The sequence below is a fragment of the Haliotis rubra genome, unplaced genomic scaffold (assembly GCF_003918875.1).
Source record: "Haliotis rubra isolate DU_JTF1 unplaced genomic scaffold, ASM391887v1 Scf7, whole genome shotgun sequence".
NCBI lineage: Eukaryota > Metazoa > Mollusca > Gastropoda > Lepetellida > Haliotidae > Haliotis > Haliotis rubra.
In genome coordinates, this window is record NW_025767412.1 from 407,747 (window position 1) to 423,951 (window position 16,205).

Below are 16,205 nucleotides of genomic sequence, written 5' to 3' on the forward strand. Positions count from 1 at the left end.
TTGGGAAAGCGTTTTTAGGCCAATACGCACCCATTTCTGCTTGGTTCAATAGGAAATATTTTATGTGGTAAGTCCCATGCCCAATAACGCTGTATACGTTTCGGTTTCATACAGATTATGAATCCTGGTGTCTTGATTCTATTATAATAATTTGCAGATTAAGGAATATTGATGATTTAACTTATAATAATGTGTAATTATGGACGCAAAGGTTCGACCTAAAACACCAAGTAGAATACCAGGCCCTTTAGATTAAACATCGCACTTTGAATCTTTTAATGCCATTCTATTACTCAACCATCGCGTGTATTGGCGAGTATATTTTGGCACAATGGCAAAACTATGTACTACCATGCATATTTATATTCTATGATCACAGTGAGGTGACTTGGGAGTTAATGTCAGTAAGTGCTCTCATATTATATACCTGGACGACCAAGGTGCCTGGACATGGGTTACGCACGGCAACTATCCGTGGTCATGTGGGCTCCATTCCGAGAAAGCCGTGTTATGCTGGACTTTCCCTGTGAAGAACGTGGTCAGTAGATATAGGGGGGTGTATTTTGCTGGTCAGAATATTCCGAGTAGCGGGGAAAGTATAACCCTCCGCATGTATGGTGAAGTGTACGAATGAGTTGCGGGTGCTGTCCACACCCAATGATACCCCAGTCACCGTAAAAAGGCTGTTGTAGTGTCAGCTGAGGTCATCTAGATGTTCTTATATAGCTAGCTCTGCGGGATTTCTCTTTTCTGAAGGGGGATTTTTTATTATAGGATATTTATATAGCGCACATATCCACGTACTAGTGCATGCTCAAGGCGCTTGATATTTTTCCCTCGTTCATTGGATGTCAATCTCAACGGCACATCGTATTATAAATCTCAACTCCCTGGGGAGTATACAACTCTTGCTGCCACTAGGCGCACCGAGTTATTGTTGCTTTTTCACCCTAACGAGGTACCCATTCACAGCGGGGTGGAATGGGACACAGTCACAGCACTTTGTCAAACTTCACTGCACGTTGCTGTACCCACAACTAGGTGTTTGCACGTATTCATGTGGCCATTATCTGGTCATATACCAACGGATTCGTGGGTTCTTTTAAGTGCACAGGGTTGTGTACTGTACACTAGGGGAAGAACATGCATGATAGTTTGTCGGACCACTTACTGTGCGATCCCTCTTTAACTAAAACCCCGTTAATGCCATATGTAGTTAAAATGTTATAACCTAACAGTCCAGGTAGGATAGTCTTTCCACAAACATAGTAAATCTAGTTATTCCCAATAAAATTGAAACAATGTCACTGAAGAATAAAACACTGTAACTAGGCATTGAATTGGACAGGAAACAGTGTTCCTTTTGGTAAAGACAATGTTCAACCATGGAAAGTGTCATGTAATGAGTGTAGCAGGAGAATGTTCTAAAAACATCCATTTCTTCACCGATTTCGTTCAAATTTGAAATATAAGTTACTCATAACATATCAAAACAATATCCGGTTGCAAAAATCTAGATTTTTATTTTTTAAAATTATTGTCCAAACAGTGATTCAAACCCCTCTGTTCCATATAAACCAATTTCCAAGCATGATTGTGTTTAATGCCCATACTGGTTCAATGCTTACATGATTTGTTAAAAAGGAGAGTTGAAGTGAAATGTGGTTTAAGCTCGCCTTCGCACTAATATACACATATAAAGTAAGGTTCATGCATGCCAATCCCCTTTTGTGTAGCAACCTACACTGGCGTTTGTATGTGCAAATGTCTGCCACTTTTATATTGCATGAAATACAGTGCTTCAGTTCAAACATGGATACATCAATCAGACTATGTATAGAGCAGGAACCAAGCCACCAACTATCCCTTCTGGAGGCAGAGGCGGACCACATAATCAGTGGTTGGAGTGAGTGAGTGAGTTTATTCGTAGGCCACACTCAGCATTGTGGCAGCTATATGGCGGCAGTCTGTAAATAATCAAATCTGGACCAGACAATTCAGTGATCAACAGCAAGAGCATCGCCCTACGCAACTGGAATATGATGACATGTGTCAACCAAGTCAGCGAGCCTGACTTCAAGATCCCTCCCAGTCGCCTCTTACCAAAAGCTTGGGTTACTAAAGATCTCATTCTTCACGGGCCTCAGTGGTTGGATGTCAATGTACATCTTTCAGTGCATATAAGTGTTCTGAAAATACTTGTCTCCATTATATCTGGTAACTCGGGAACACTCAATAATTTTGGCATACCGCTTCACAGACATGGAAGGGGAGATAACTTCATTGACATTACCTCCCTTCCTCTACCAGACTTGCAGCTAAGGACAACATCATTCCATGTGTCTGAATAAATCCCAACATTCTCACAGGCGAAACATAACTTTTTAATCTTTGACTTTATACACTAACATATTCTCAACAGGCAACAAGACAATCATCACACAGAAACACTGACATGAATCATAACTCTTGATATTCTTCCTACAACAAACAGAATAACAATCCATGAATATGCAAATAACTAGCATGTTTATAAGTTCTAATTATTTCTCGTTCTAGTGCTTCCTGCATTAACCATGATTATATTTCAGACATTGCCTGCTGGGCGATTATGCAACTGTAATATATTGTGAGGAGAGGTGCTTTTGTAAATAGGTCAGAAATCTGATTGCTATGAGGCTCATGAAATAATAATGCCCTAAAAAAAGCAAATGCATTAACCCGAAACCCTTTCAAAGATGCATGATCTAAAACCATCTTCCATCTTTTCAAATGGTGGAGCCCAAATGAAAAAGTCATCAAATAAACTCATTATATGCAATGTAATAATGAGGAAATGTAATATAGGATTTACAGTACACAAATCAGTTATTCAATGTTATATAAATGAAAAATATCTCATCTCAACTACTCAGCCACACTGTTTCCCCTTTGCATTTCATAACCTACACACTGCAAAAATAAACCATTATGATCAACAATTGTTTTAATCTTTAAGGAAAAACACACAGGAGTTGTGTGTCTGAGATAATAAGAATCTTGAAAAAGGAACAATTAAATTATTCCACACACACAACTCATTTAGGCCAAATAAAATAAATGTGGTTTTGCACATCTTTAAAATGTTGGGTAGGTAGGTAGGATTTTAATTCTAATTTCATTTTTTACATTTTTTTTAGAAGTAAAGTACTAACTAATAACACATTTATCAATGTGTAATTGTTTCTTCAATCAAGCTTGAGGCCATCATGTCGACTTTCTCTATCAGAATGACCAATGTCCGTCCGTGCCGGGAAATAACAATGGTATCTGGAAGCTTATTTTATTCATACCACTTAAAAAAAAATACGGTCGGCACCAGAATTCAAGGGTCGGGAGGGTAATCGGAACCACATCATTTTATTTTTTAGGCCTTATCACATCTGATTTATATTTGATGTCATTTCATCCATTATCATCATGGATATAAAAACATATTTTGAAAGATTCCGGACACGTTATAAATGTCACAAGATTCCCTTGAAAAAATCTCCACTCCCTATTTGATTAAAGTTTATCAGTACATGTATACAGTGTCATCACGATTGTCACCCTGACAAAAAAAAATGTGATCAGAATTTGAATCAACTTAGTTGCTAGTCTGAGGTGGTGTATATATATATATATATGGTCTGAAATGTCATCTTCAGAGGAGAGAAGACCACCATCCTTTACATCATATGTCAGCACAGCTGTCTACTCTTACATATTATATGACAAGTAGTCTACATTTACTTGAAAGTTTCCCTGATAAAGAAATATATCTTTGGGTTGTTTAAGGTGTTTTTGATATTCACTTTTTGTAATCACATAAAAGAAACTGTTACTTCAGCTTCCCTTAAAGAACGACAGAATGATTGGTATTGTCAGAGCAAGGGCACCATATATAAATGTCGCTGTTGCCAGCGAGTTCATTTTCATCTTCCACTCTAGGTTATCCTCTGTTGTCTGAAGAAGGGTCTTCACTTCCGGTCCAACATAAACAACACTTGTTCCCTCTTCATCCTTCCGTGTCAGGCCAAGAATCTTCTTGATGTCCTTTATTTCTGCATTTAGAAATAATTCCTGCTTTACCAAAGTTTCCAAAATTTTATCTGTTTGTTCGTGGAGGGTGTGTTTATTTGCCATTGGAGCAGGGAGCGAGGCTCTAACGGTGGACACACCTTTCTTGTCGATGGCTGTTTTCAGATCTGTCAGAAAGCTGTCAAAGGTATCAAACTGGGTTCTAACAGCACTACACAGCTGGACAGACAGATCTTTCAACTCCTCGTTACTGGAGACAGAGGTGTGTACGATTCCCTTCATCTCTCTCATTCTTAGATAATTATTAACAGTTGACCCAGTGATACCAATAATGGCTCCAATGATTGATCCAATAATTGACCAATATTTTGTTTTCTCTGCTTGAGCTCGTTCCTTTTCATGACTTTCACGAACTGCAGCGCTAAGGAGGGAAAAATACTCTCGTTCCTGTTTTTCTAGGTTACGTATATCCTCGAGCATCTGATGTTCTTCTCTGATTATGGAGTGTTCCATTTTGACAATGTCAAGATAGCGATCATCAGATTTGTTGGTCTTGTCAAGTTCTGCACTGACTGACTTAAGTCTTGATTGGATTGTGCCGAGCTCTTGTTGTTTTGCTCGCCGCTCTTCTTGAGATGACAAGAATTTATTTTCTCTCTTGAAAAATATAAAAAATATCTAAGTAAAACATGAATACTGGATATTTCATAATACAAACTCATGAAGACAATCCTTTGAAAGACTGGGGGAAAATATATCTTGATGCTCAGAATCAAATTTTATGATGTAGGAAAACTTCTAGTAGTTATACTGATTACACACTGAACTTCATAAACTCCAATAAGAAGCAAACCATGCAATGTTTATAAATTGTCCAAGCCTAGTCTTCCTTTTATTTAGTTGCATGATGGCCATGTCATCTAAGGTACTAACAAAGTGAGACAAAATGAGACTAATTATCAACTTCCATGTCATTCTGGAAGTTTATGTTCCATTTGTGATTAATAATTGCATACAAACCTGCAAAACACTATTCTGAGCTTCTTTAACGAGAGTGAGTCCTACAAATTCTTCATATTTCTGCATCCAGGAATTTACAAGGCCCTCGACTTTCGTTTGCCCATTCTCATTCCCACTACCGAAGGCACCAGTTTGTATGCGGTGCTTCCGCATGCATAAACTTGGTTGACACAGACAGAAACGCGCCGCTGTAAACAGTCTGCTTGACGCACACAGTCGATCCATGAGTGATTGTACTGCAAGACTATCGGTTATTTCGACGCGTGTGTAAATGGATAGTGAAGTCCTACACGTACAAAATGTCTTAAGAGGAATAATCTTACAATATACAGTCCCAGAAGCATGACAGCCGGACAAGTTGATGAGAGTTATCTTTCCGTGACTATGAAACCTCTACTGTTTTCGGTTCCCCTTGCTGATTTGCCTGTCACTTGATTCAGCCAATCGTATGGCATAATTTTGAAACCGGTTATATATGTTGTTAGATAGACGTCGCTGTAGTCAAAATGGCGCTAAAGTGAAACTTTTTGAGAAACGTGACAGGACGGGGTATATATCATTCCTGTATACTCTCACTTTGACAGAGCTGTATTACACAAGTGATTATAAAAGAAGTTTCCCCCAGGATTCTATGTAAGTTATTATGTTCCGTTGTCTCATTTATTGATTTTGATGTGCGTTGTGCAGATTTCGATAGTGTTGTCTGTGTCGCCCAGAGGAAATTCACTACTATAGCAAAAGATACTTGAACGATTCAGTTAAATCAGAGACCATATAATAGTAATATGGTCTCTGGGCTAGAATGCACTTTACCGGGCGCAGCCCTCGCTGATGCCTGCGGGGCAATTATCGCGGTATAGTGCTATCGCGCTGTCTCGCTATATCGCGGTAATTGCTCGTCTCCTCCCTTCACTTGCCAGTCAACCATCCCGATCCATAGGGAGCTGACGCATCTTTAGAGTCAAACAACCCTTTACGATCCTCAGGGTTAGGGGTTCAGGGTTAGGGTATGGCATCCTTTACAATCCTAAGGGTTAGGGTTTAGCATTAGGGAACCTTTACGATCCTTAGGGTTTAGGGTTAGCACCATTTCCGTTCCTTAGGGAGCTGACGCATCTTTAGAGTCAAACAAACCTTTACGATCCTTAGGGTTAGGGTCAGGGAACCTTTACGATCCTTATGGTTTAGGGTTAGGACCCTTTCCGGGAGTGGGGTAGGGTTTCTGACTCCTTAGGGTTAGGGACCCTTTTCGATCCTAATTTAGGGTTAGACCTTACCTCAGGGCAGTGTAATCCTATTATATCCATATCCAATTGAAACACATTTCGATCCATCTGGTACTCGTCAGTACAGTCCAAGAAATAATGGTGCGAAAAGATATGAATGGGAAGGGCGTGGCACGGTGAGGGCGTAGCACGGTGAGGCAGAAGCGCAAGAAATGTAAACAAACCATTACGCTTGGGGACACATTAGGGTTAGTCTCTATGTGAATATGAGCCCATGAAAACATCCGATGCCAGTGAAAACACCATTTTCCCTGCATTATGTATACTTTTGTAAGAGGAGGGGATGTTGTCTACTGTCCATAAATGTCAACACTTCCACTTGTTTCCACACTTGCCAAAGGCTTGACTTCTCATTTGCTATGTGTCATAGTAGTCATGTCTGAGCTTGGCTTGTCACGATATGGCTGAGATATTGCCGATGTGACGTTAAATAATAACTCACTCACTCACTCACTCTGAGCTTGGCTGCACTGTTACCAAAATATAGACCTCATCGCTGTCCAGATAGTATTCAGACCTTTCTCGAAGAACAATGACCCATTTGGTGCATTTTGTGCCATTTCACCAAAAGTTTGATTGAAAAGTTGGTGAGAATAGAGACCGATCCTATTTATCGACAACAGTTTGATAACTCTTGAATTGGGGTTGGTGGTGAGTTGTTGGAATGTTCAACTGTCAAACTCGAGTTTTCCGTGTGAAGGCCGCTTTAGACATTGTATATATTATAAGGAAGAGGCTGTATACAAGGAAAGAAACCTTTCAAAATTCCCCACTTGAACACAGGACCAGTGAGTGGACAACAATTAGTGGTCCTGTCTGTACTTCACTGTTCCAAAATAATATTCGTGGATTTACAGACAGACAGATTTATTTCAGTATAAATTTATATGATTTACTTAAAGGTCACATGCAACCAAAAAATCAAACATAATTAAAACACAATTATCACTCATTCATGACATATAATATACATTGCTGGTTATGAAAAAACATATAAACAAAATTATAAGCGTACAATCGCAAATCAAAAGTGCAATATTGTGTACTTCGGTTTACTTCCCAAGAAACGAAGCAGCCGGGATACCGAACCCAGTCCGAGCGGGTGGGTGTGCACTCAAGTGTAACGGCTGGTTCATTTGCAGATGCCGTCACGGCTCATTGTGTGTGTATATAGAGAGATGTTGGGTTTTGTAAATACATGCTCATTTTTTGAGTATAACATTTTGCAATCAACAGACATCATAACATGTCATGTGTTCAAGTATCACACCTGCCTGTCTGTGTAATTACATAATGTGACAGAGACCGAACTCGGGCCATAAGTCAATGCATTTTGTTTATGGTGTATAGCCTGATTGGTGTTAAGTTCAAATTGCATGTGGTCAGTGATAGCAGCTGTGTATTGAATATTGTCATTAGCAGACAGGCAGGCAGACACACAGGTGTCAATAAAACAAGACACTGAGTTTTGTCTGTGACAACGACATATCTATATCACAGTGAGAAATTCTGTCAACGCTAAATAATGACATTGCTTTTAAGTATCGAACTGAGAAGGTGACTCGGTAAGAAGAACGTGTGGTGAAATAGACAAATGAAATTATATAAACAGTTAATTTACTGTCATAACATGTAAAAAGCTCGCGCCTGTGAGATATCAACAAAACATTAGAAAAATAGCTCACACCAAAGCCTTCACCGAGTATTCACCGGACAGCCCGCTTACAAGCTGCGCGAACCTATTTCACTGCGCACATGCTATGAGCGCAGCCCAGTTGTTGAAACACGTTTTCCCCAGAAAAGTCTGGGGAAATTTAGTGAAACGTTGGAACTCCGATTTCGCGCGTTTTTTTCATCGCGTTATTTTTCAACTTTATGAGTTGAATTTGCATTTTTGACGATTTGTTTCGGTAAGTCCATAACAAAAGGTATCAGAATCTGCAAAGTTGTGTTTTACGTTGCATGTGACCTTTAACTATCAAAACAAAATTCTCTGGCCACCAGGACCAAAGCAAACTCATCATTTAGTGGTGCTGAAGAATTTTTGCCACCCAGGGACCACAGGACCAGCATAAATTTTGCATATTTTGCATATTGTTTCTACTGTGACCTCCCATTTTCCTAGTTCTCTCATCAAGTTAGAAATGCCTAGTAATTTTGTGCGTGCTTCTTACTGCATGTAAATCTCCGATTTAGTCTTCGTTATACATTCGAGTGTTACAACAAATGGCAAACAGAAGTGCACTACTCTCTTAAGGGGAGCAATCATTGTATCTCGGTACTGCATACGTTAAATGATCATTACATCTTATTACGGGACATGACATTAGAAAGAATGTAGGAGGGTGTTGAGTCATCCTATAGATAGCATCCTTATCTTGTCAGATTGCTGTTTGGCATAACCGTTTTTGGTCATGACATCCTCAGAACAAGACGTGGATTAAAACATGGTTTGAATCCAAGCACATGAATCGGTTTGTTCAGTTCATGTCTTTGTAGCATAAAAACATGTAACATATAGAAATCAGGATGTTGTATTTGTTTCAGATGTTTTCGGCGAATTTCAAGTTTGATTTATCAGTTGAGATCATTGAGTTTAGTCCACATAAAAACTGTTCATTATGTCCAAGTTATTGTTGGGTAATCATTTGAACAGATATGATTTATGCACTTCATGCCCAGAAACTTTGATAATACTGAACATATAAGTGCATGTTTGACAACTCCACTAAGTTAACAATGATCAATCAACACAATATATATTTGTATATATATATGATATGATATGATATGATATGATATGATATGATAGATAGAATTGATTAATCCTTTGGTTATTGTTTTTATTGCTCCAACTCAGTTGATGATTCCCTCTTGCTGTACTGAATATTGCAGTATCCGAACTTGATTTCATGATCCACTCTCAGGCTGACTTGTTACCCCAGACTTGAGGGATGCCAAATGCTTGAATGTAAACCCATGGAGGTTAGGTTTAGAATTGGTATTCAGCAACCCATGCCTGTCGTAAGAGGCGAATAACGGGATCGGGTGATTTGGCTTGCTGACTTGGTTGACACATGTCATCGTATCCCAATTGCATAGATTGATGCTCATGCTGTTGATTACATGATTGTCTGGTCCAGACTCCATTACGTACAGACCACCGCTATATAGCTGAAATATTGCTGAGTGTGACATTAAACAACAAACCAACCAACCGAAGCTTGAATGCTATGGTTGCCCTATTTTCTAGATGCCATCATCCAAATAGGCATATAAATATATTATGGTCTATTTATCAATTGAATTAAGAGTTGACTTACACATTGTGAGAGTATTACAGAGATTATAAAACTGTATGGACAATCATGTATACATGCACATGGCTATGTAAGTGCTGTAATCTTGAACAAGATGTTGAACCCCAATTCATTTGATCCTTTTATTTCAAACAGTATAGAACAGAATGTAGTGGTATTGGTGATATTTTACTGGAGCTTCTATCACCTTATTTTAATGTGGTGATTAGATCTAATAATATACATGTATAAGGCTGCAGCACTGACTGCCTGGGTTTGATTATCCACATGTGCATAGTTACAGTTTGTGATGCTTATATCTTGTGCCCCATCCTTTTCTATTGCTAAAAACAGCATAAATTCAAGTTACTCTCTCACTGCTGGGTTCAGTTCCTTGGTCCCCTTTTTTTTAGCTGATTCACTAATTACAATAAGGTAGTACCTGAGTGTAATTCTAGAAGAAAGTTGTAAAAATAGGTTAAACCCACCAATTATACCTGTTCCCCATCTTGAAGGAAAAATGCCTAAATGTCAGAAATGTGTGAAGTGTCATATAATCTTCCTATTTTCTCTGAGCTTCAAATCTTTTGTCCGAGTGGTGTCTGAACAACGTCATCATTTCTTCAGTCGGTAAGAAACCAAATCTGGTAAGAATTCAAGTCACTAGTGCTTTTATTAATACAGTAGAACACGGATATGACCAACTCCAAGGGACCACGAAATTTAGTTCGCTATATCCGGGTGTTCGTTATTCACATTTGACCGCCATCTTGGATTGTAGAGATGTAGAGACACGTATACGCTGAGGCTACAAATATTTATTCTTGTACATGTACATTGACATAACATTAAAATTCTGAATTTATCATTCACAGACATTAGCTAGAACATGTTTAACAATCACAACAATCTCAACAATACATGTATATAACTTAATTACGTTTAACAAAGTCCACAATTTTGGTCTGCACACCACGTCTTGCAGACTTCATTTTGTCGACTGCATCACAGACATCTGCAAGAGAGTCAAAGATAGAACTATCTGTACCTTCACAAACAAGTAGATGACATAGTGTCTCTAATGCTGCATTGGCCTCAGCAAAGGATGGCTTCGGGCGAGGTTCATCATCTTCACTATCCGAGTTGGGAGCGGGTGTGACAGTGGGCGTGGCAAACTGCTGGGCTACTGACGTCACAATCTCGTCTTCAGTAGGGCGTTCGGCTGTAACAACTTGATTGTCAGCATTGATGAAGTCGTCTAACGTAACATCTGCCGGGATTTCTTCTGCTTTTTCTGACAGTTCATTCCACATAACTCTGAATGACCTAACTTGGATGCCAATTCATTTGCCTTAGTCTGCAACATGGGACCATTTAAGGGAATGTTCTCACTTCTAGCCCCTTGAAACCATTTGTAGAGAGCATCTTCTACGTCTTGGTGATTGGCAGCTCTCAACTTTTTGCGGGCGGGGGCCATAATCAGTTGACACAGATTTTGCAAGAATCGATTAGTGATTCTAATGATGGAACTGAGAGTGGATTTTGGAATGCCAAAGTCGTAAGCGATGTTTGTCTTAGATTTCACACCTGAATCTACAGCCTGAATTATCTGAAGCTTGGTGTCAAAAGTGATGGCTTTACGTTTGCCTGCCATAGTGACGAGAGTGCACTGAAGACCTGTATACCAGTCAAGCTTTTAAACACGACATGTTTGTTTTGATAAACACGCTAATGACCATCGAACTATGTTGATTTGCCGCCAACAAGGTTGATGTATACCGCTAAGTGGCTGAGCTGACACTGAGTGAGTTCGCTAATCACGTCGTTAGTTGGGCTTGGAGGTAGTAAATCAGTTCGCTATAGCCGTTAATTCGCTACTCACGAGTTCGTTATTCGCGTATAATTTTAATGATATTATAAAGGACTGTTGACGGGACTTTTAAATTTGTTCGCTATATCCGTTTGTACGCTATATCCGTGTTCGTTATATCCGTGTTCTACTGTATATATAGTTCAGTCTTTGATGCATATAATTAAGCCTCATGAACATCAGTAAGATGCCCATTGATGCTAATCTGTACCAGAATTTATTATCTATTCACTATACTCACCTCACTCCATCACACATGCATCATGTCATCAAGTCTTGGAGATGAAGAAAGTATCCCCTTCTTGCTATACTTGATGAAATACACCATATGCGTAGTCCAACCAAACATTCAGGATGCATGTGAAATGTGTCTGTCAACATTTGTATACCCCCTCCACTATATCTCCAAGGAGGTGGTGGGATAGCCTAGAGGATAAATGCTCATCACGCCAAAGACCCGTTTTCGAGTTCGCACATGGGTACAATGTGTGAAGCCCATTTCTTGTGTCCCTCACTGTGATATTACTCACTCACTTCACTCGCTCGCTCACTCACTCACTTCACTTCACTTCACTTCACTCCACGCACGCACGCATGCATCCTTATGGTTTAGGGTTAGGACCCTTTCTGGGAGTGGGATAGGGTTTGGGAACCTTTCTGATTCCTTAGGGTTAGGGTTGGAAGTGGGGTAGGGTTTGGGAACCTTTCTGATTCCTTAGGGTTAGGGACCCTTTTCGGTCCTAATTTAGGGTTAGACCTTACCTCAGGGCAGTGTAATCCTTTTATATCCAATTGAAACACATTTCGATCCATCCGGTACTCGTCAGTACAGTCCAAGAAATAATGGTGCGAAAACAAATGAATGGGAAGGGCGTGGTACAGCCAGTGAGGCAGAAGCGCAAGCAATGTAAACAAACCATTGCGCTTGGGAACACATTAGGGTTAGTCTCTATGTGATCATGAGCCCATGAAAACATCCGATGCCAGTGAAAACATCATTTTCACGCACGCACTTCACTTCACTTCACTTCACTTCACTTCACTTCACTTCACTTCACTTCACTTCACTTCACTTCACTTCACTTCACTTCACCTACACTCACTCACTCAAACCTACACTCACTCACTCAAACCTACACTCACCGAGGATCCGTTCCCATGGTTATGGTAATCATCACTTATAACCTGACTTCTGTTTACCAGTTTTATTCGTACCTTAGACATTGTATATATCATAATGAAGAGGTTGTATACAGGGAAAGAAACCTTTCAAAATTACCCAGTAGACAACAGGACCAGTGAGTGGACAAGAATTAGTGGTCCTGTCTGTACGTCACTGGTCCAAAATAACATTTGTAGATTTACTTAACTCTCAATACAAAATTCACTGGCCGCCAGGACCACTGCAAACTTATCATTTAGTTGTCCTGATGAATTTTTACTAGCCAATGACCACAGGACCAGCATAAATTTCGCACACTGTGTATATCCACCGACCCATCGCTTGAAATGTGTGACAAGATGACAAATCGGATCAGAGAGTTAGGCTCACTGATGTTGATGCGTGCCATTCGGTTCCAGATATGTTGATCAATGCTCATGATGTCAGTCATTGGATTGTCTGTTCTAGGCTTGATTATTTTAAGGACCATCCCACTGTAAAACAGCTGGCATGTTGATGAGTGTAGAGTTAAACAACGGATTCTTGGGTGGGGGGAGAGAGAGAGACACCCAAAATGGGCTTCACACATTGTACCCATGTTGGGATTCGAATCCAGGTCTTCGGTGTGCCAAGCGAACACTTTAACTGCTAAGCCATCCTACTGCCATGCCATTATTAGAAGTGGTATCATATTACAGATGGAGTTCTCACGGGACACTGTCTATATGTCACAAATATCAGTATACGTCACATGTATAAAAGCTAAATATTTCAAACAGTAGATTATTCTTTTGTTATAATATGAATTGTAACAACAGTTTCAGATAATTATTTGCCATCACTCGGACTATGAGTGATAATTTTACCTTACAGTGATCAGCTTTTCCTTACCTGTAACGAACACAGGTAGGCTATTATGCCTATTAGAGTTGTTGCTACCCACTGTTACTTCCAGAAGGGCCTTGAGCCTTCTATTGTAATCTAATTGTAGGGCTGACCTGAGGGATTATAGGATACAGTAGAACATGGGGGCGGTGTAAGGAGACATGGGAGACTTGGAAAATAATACCAGTACAGTCTGTATTTTATCACTAGCGATGACTCATCGTCAGTCTTCATGTTTCTCTTAAAAACAGTAGACAAACACAATGATTTACTATAGGTTTTATAGTGAGCTATATTTCATCTGAATTAGAGACAGACATTACCAGTAAAATACTTACAAATTTCTGTGTAACAACTTTTATTTTGTATGATTTTTTATTTTTGTTTTGTTGTCAGCATTGTACTTCCTGACTTTTTTACATGCCACTCAAAGAAATTATAAATACATATGTCTGTGAGTACCTGTAGCCAACGTATCATCGTCACTTATCGATTGTATAGTATGACAAGAAATTATTGAGAATTTTAGGAATGTGTTTAATTGGATTTCTAGTATAAACAACCTTGACCAGCTATCAAGTGCTTGGTTTCATTCAAGAGAGACAACTCTGTTAATCCTTTTTCATTAGTTTGTGAAGAGTTATCCCCCTTTGTTTACTTGCTAGCAGACAACCTTTTCAGTGATCCTCAGTATGGATGATTTAGAGAAGAGGAAGTTGATTTTAGAGTATTATAACAAGGACATCAGATCAGCTAAAGTGATTTCAAGTAGAACAGGCATCCCTTTGTCCACTGTTTATCGTGTTTTGAGAAATATTGCAAATGGATATGGCATTGAGCACCAAGCTGAGCTGAGGCTTGAGCTGAGGCAGCTTGGTATTCTGTTTCTAAAACAAACAAAGGAGTTTGCAATAGGTTGGCAGAAAAGAACTGAGCTGCAATTCCATCACCCGATCATGAAACCTGAACAAAAGGAGTGAAGGTTGAACTGGTGCTTACAGCATAGAAATTTTAACTGGGACAATGTGATTTTCTCAGATGAAAATTCTGTGTGGCTGTTTCCTAATACACTGAAATTCTGGACCAAACAAACTGAAAAACCTTTGTATCAGCGCCCAAAGTACAGTCCGAAATTTAACATGTGGGGTGGCATATCTGTGTTAGGGGCAATGGACTCTGTGTATTTGAAGGGAATAGGAACAGTGAGCGGTATACAGATATTTTAGAGGGACATTTACTTCCATCTGCTCACATGTTCTATGGAAATGTTTTGACTTTCCAGCAGGACAACGACTCAAAACATCGTTCAAAGCATTCACAGGCCTTGTTTCGACCCAAAATATGACATTATTAGATTGGCCAAGCTATAGCCCTGACCTAAATCCAATAGGAAATGTTTTGGGACTTATGAAGGAAAGTGTCAATAAGAAAAATCTGACAAATATTGCTGAAATGAAAGAAGAGGTGGTCCGATATTGGGACAGCATGGACCACGACTTTCTAACTTCTTTGATCAGTAGTATGCCCCACGCATTGAAGCCTGCATTGCTGCCAATGGTGACTTGACAAAATACTAACTGTTCACCTGTCTTTGAATCTGAAGTTATGTTCTGCTAATATTCACATTTAATACATGAGTATTGAGTGAACAAAATAAAAAAATTACAATCTTTAAATTCTCAAAAAGTCTGGTTGTACTGTATATACATTTCATGAAATACATAAATCATTTTTATTTATTATGTCAGTTTTACTTAGGTCTAAAATACTAAATGTTGATAATGAAATTAGTTTCATGAAACCATATGTGAACGATACGCAAAAGTATACCTTCGATCCATTAATAATAAAAGTGTAATCCGGCAGGACAGTGTGATTGTGTTTAATCCTATTCAACCAACCTTCACCTCAAAGAAATTGCCCAATATGTCCAACAATGTTGACGTGATGACATCACTACTGATGACCGATTTCTCATTAAATGGCGGCTTTGTGGATATGGGTGCCAACGATTTTGCGAGGGAACCTTTCTTCATAAATGTATGATGTAAGTAATTGGAAACATTCTGACTATCTGCGTGATGGTTATTTGTTTTTATTGCTTTCATTGAAAAAGTCAGAAATGCCGATAATTGCCTATGTCGGTCTCCATGATTTTGCGTCTGGCATGACGCCATGCTGCTTTCTAATGAAAATATCAAATTTCTGTATTGTATCTGTTTTTAATTTTCTAGTTCTTGCTACGATACTCTTTCCATGCATATTCTAAAAGTATTGAGCTCATGCATAATACTGAATAGAAAAACTGATGTCCAAAAACTTGAAAATGCTGCCCAGAATTAAATCTGATTTCCGCTTTGTTTACTTTTCTAGCAAGCGCTGTGTTATGAGCACAAACCTCCGTTTCACACACCCAATATGTTTCGTTTTTTTTTCTAGACACATGGTGTGTAAGTTGATTCTAAAATGTATGAGGAATTCAGCGATGCATTTGTCACAACTGAATATGAATATACGAGAAATGTAATAGGCATCATATGACCGGCCTTAGCGAAACTTGATTTTGTAAACACTATCCAATATGGCGGAAAGCTTATTTTGGCGTTACATTTTTGTTCCCA

General features: G+C 39.1%; 2 protein-coding genes across 2 annotated transcripts in view; one reads left to right on the forward strand and one right to left on the reverse strand.

Annotated features, from left to right (window-relative positions):
• Positions 1-2,366: 2,366 nt before the first annotated feature.
• LOC124258643 (mitochondrial potassium channel-like) lies at positions 2,367-5,467 on the reverse strand. The gene is made up of 2 exons (XM_046692715.1): positions 5,083-5,467; positions 2,367-4,719 (listed from the first exon to the last, which is right to left on the reverse strand). Exons 1-2 carry the CDS (start codon positions 5,305-5,307, stop codon positions 3,868-3,870), a joined length of 1,077 nt encoding a protein of 358 aa, XP_046548671.1. The 5' UTR covers positions 5,308-5,467; the 3' UTR covers positions 2,367-3,867.
• Positions 5,468-5,560: 93 nt separating this feature from the next.
• The window catches only part of LOC124258642 (origin recognition complex subunit 5-like), a 56,322-nt gene continuing 45,677 nt past the window's right edge, over positions 5,561-16,205 (forward strand). The window contains exon 1 of the mRNA XM_046692712.1: positions 5,561-5,715. The gene's annotated coding sequence lies outside the window, so the exon portion shown is untranslated. The remainder of the gene's footprint in view (positions 5,716-16,205) is intronic.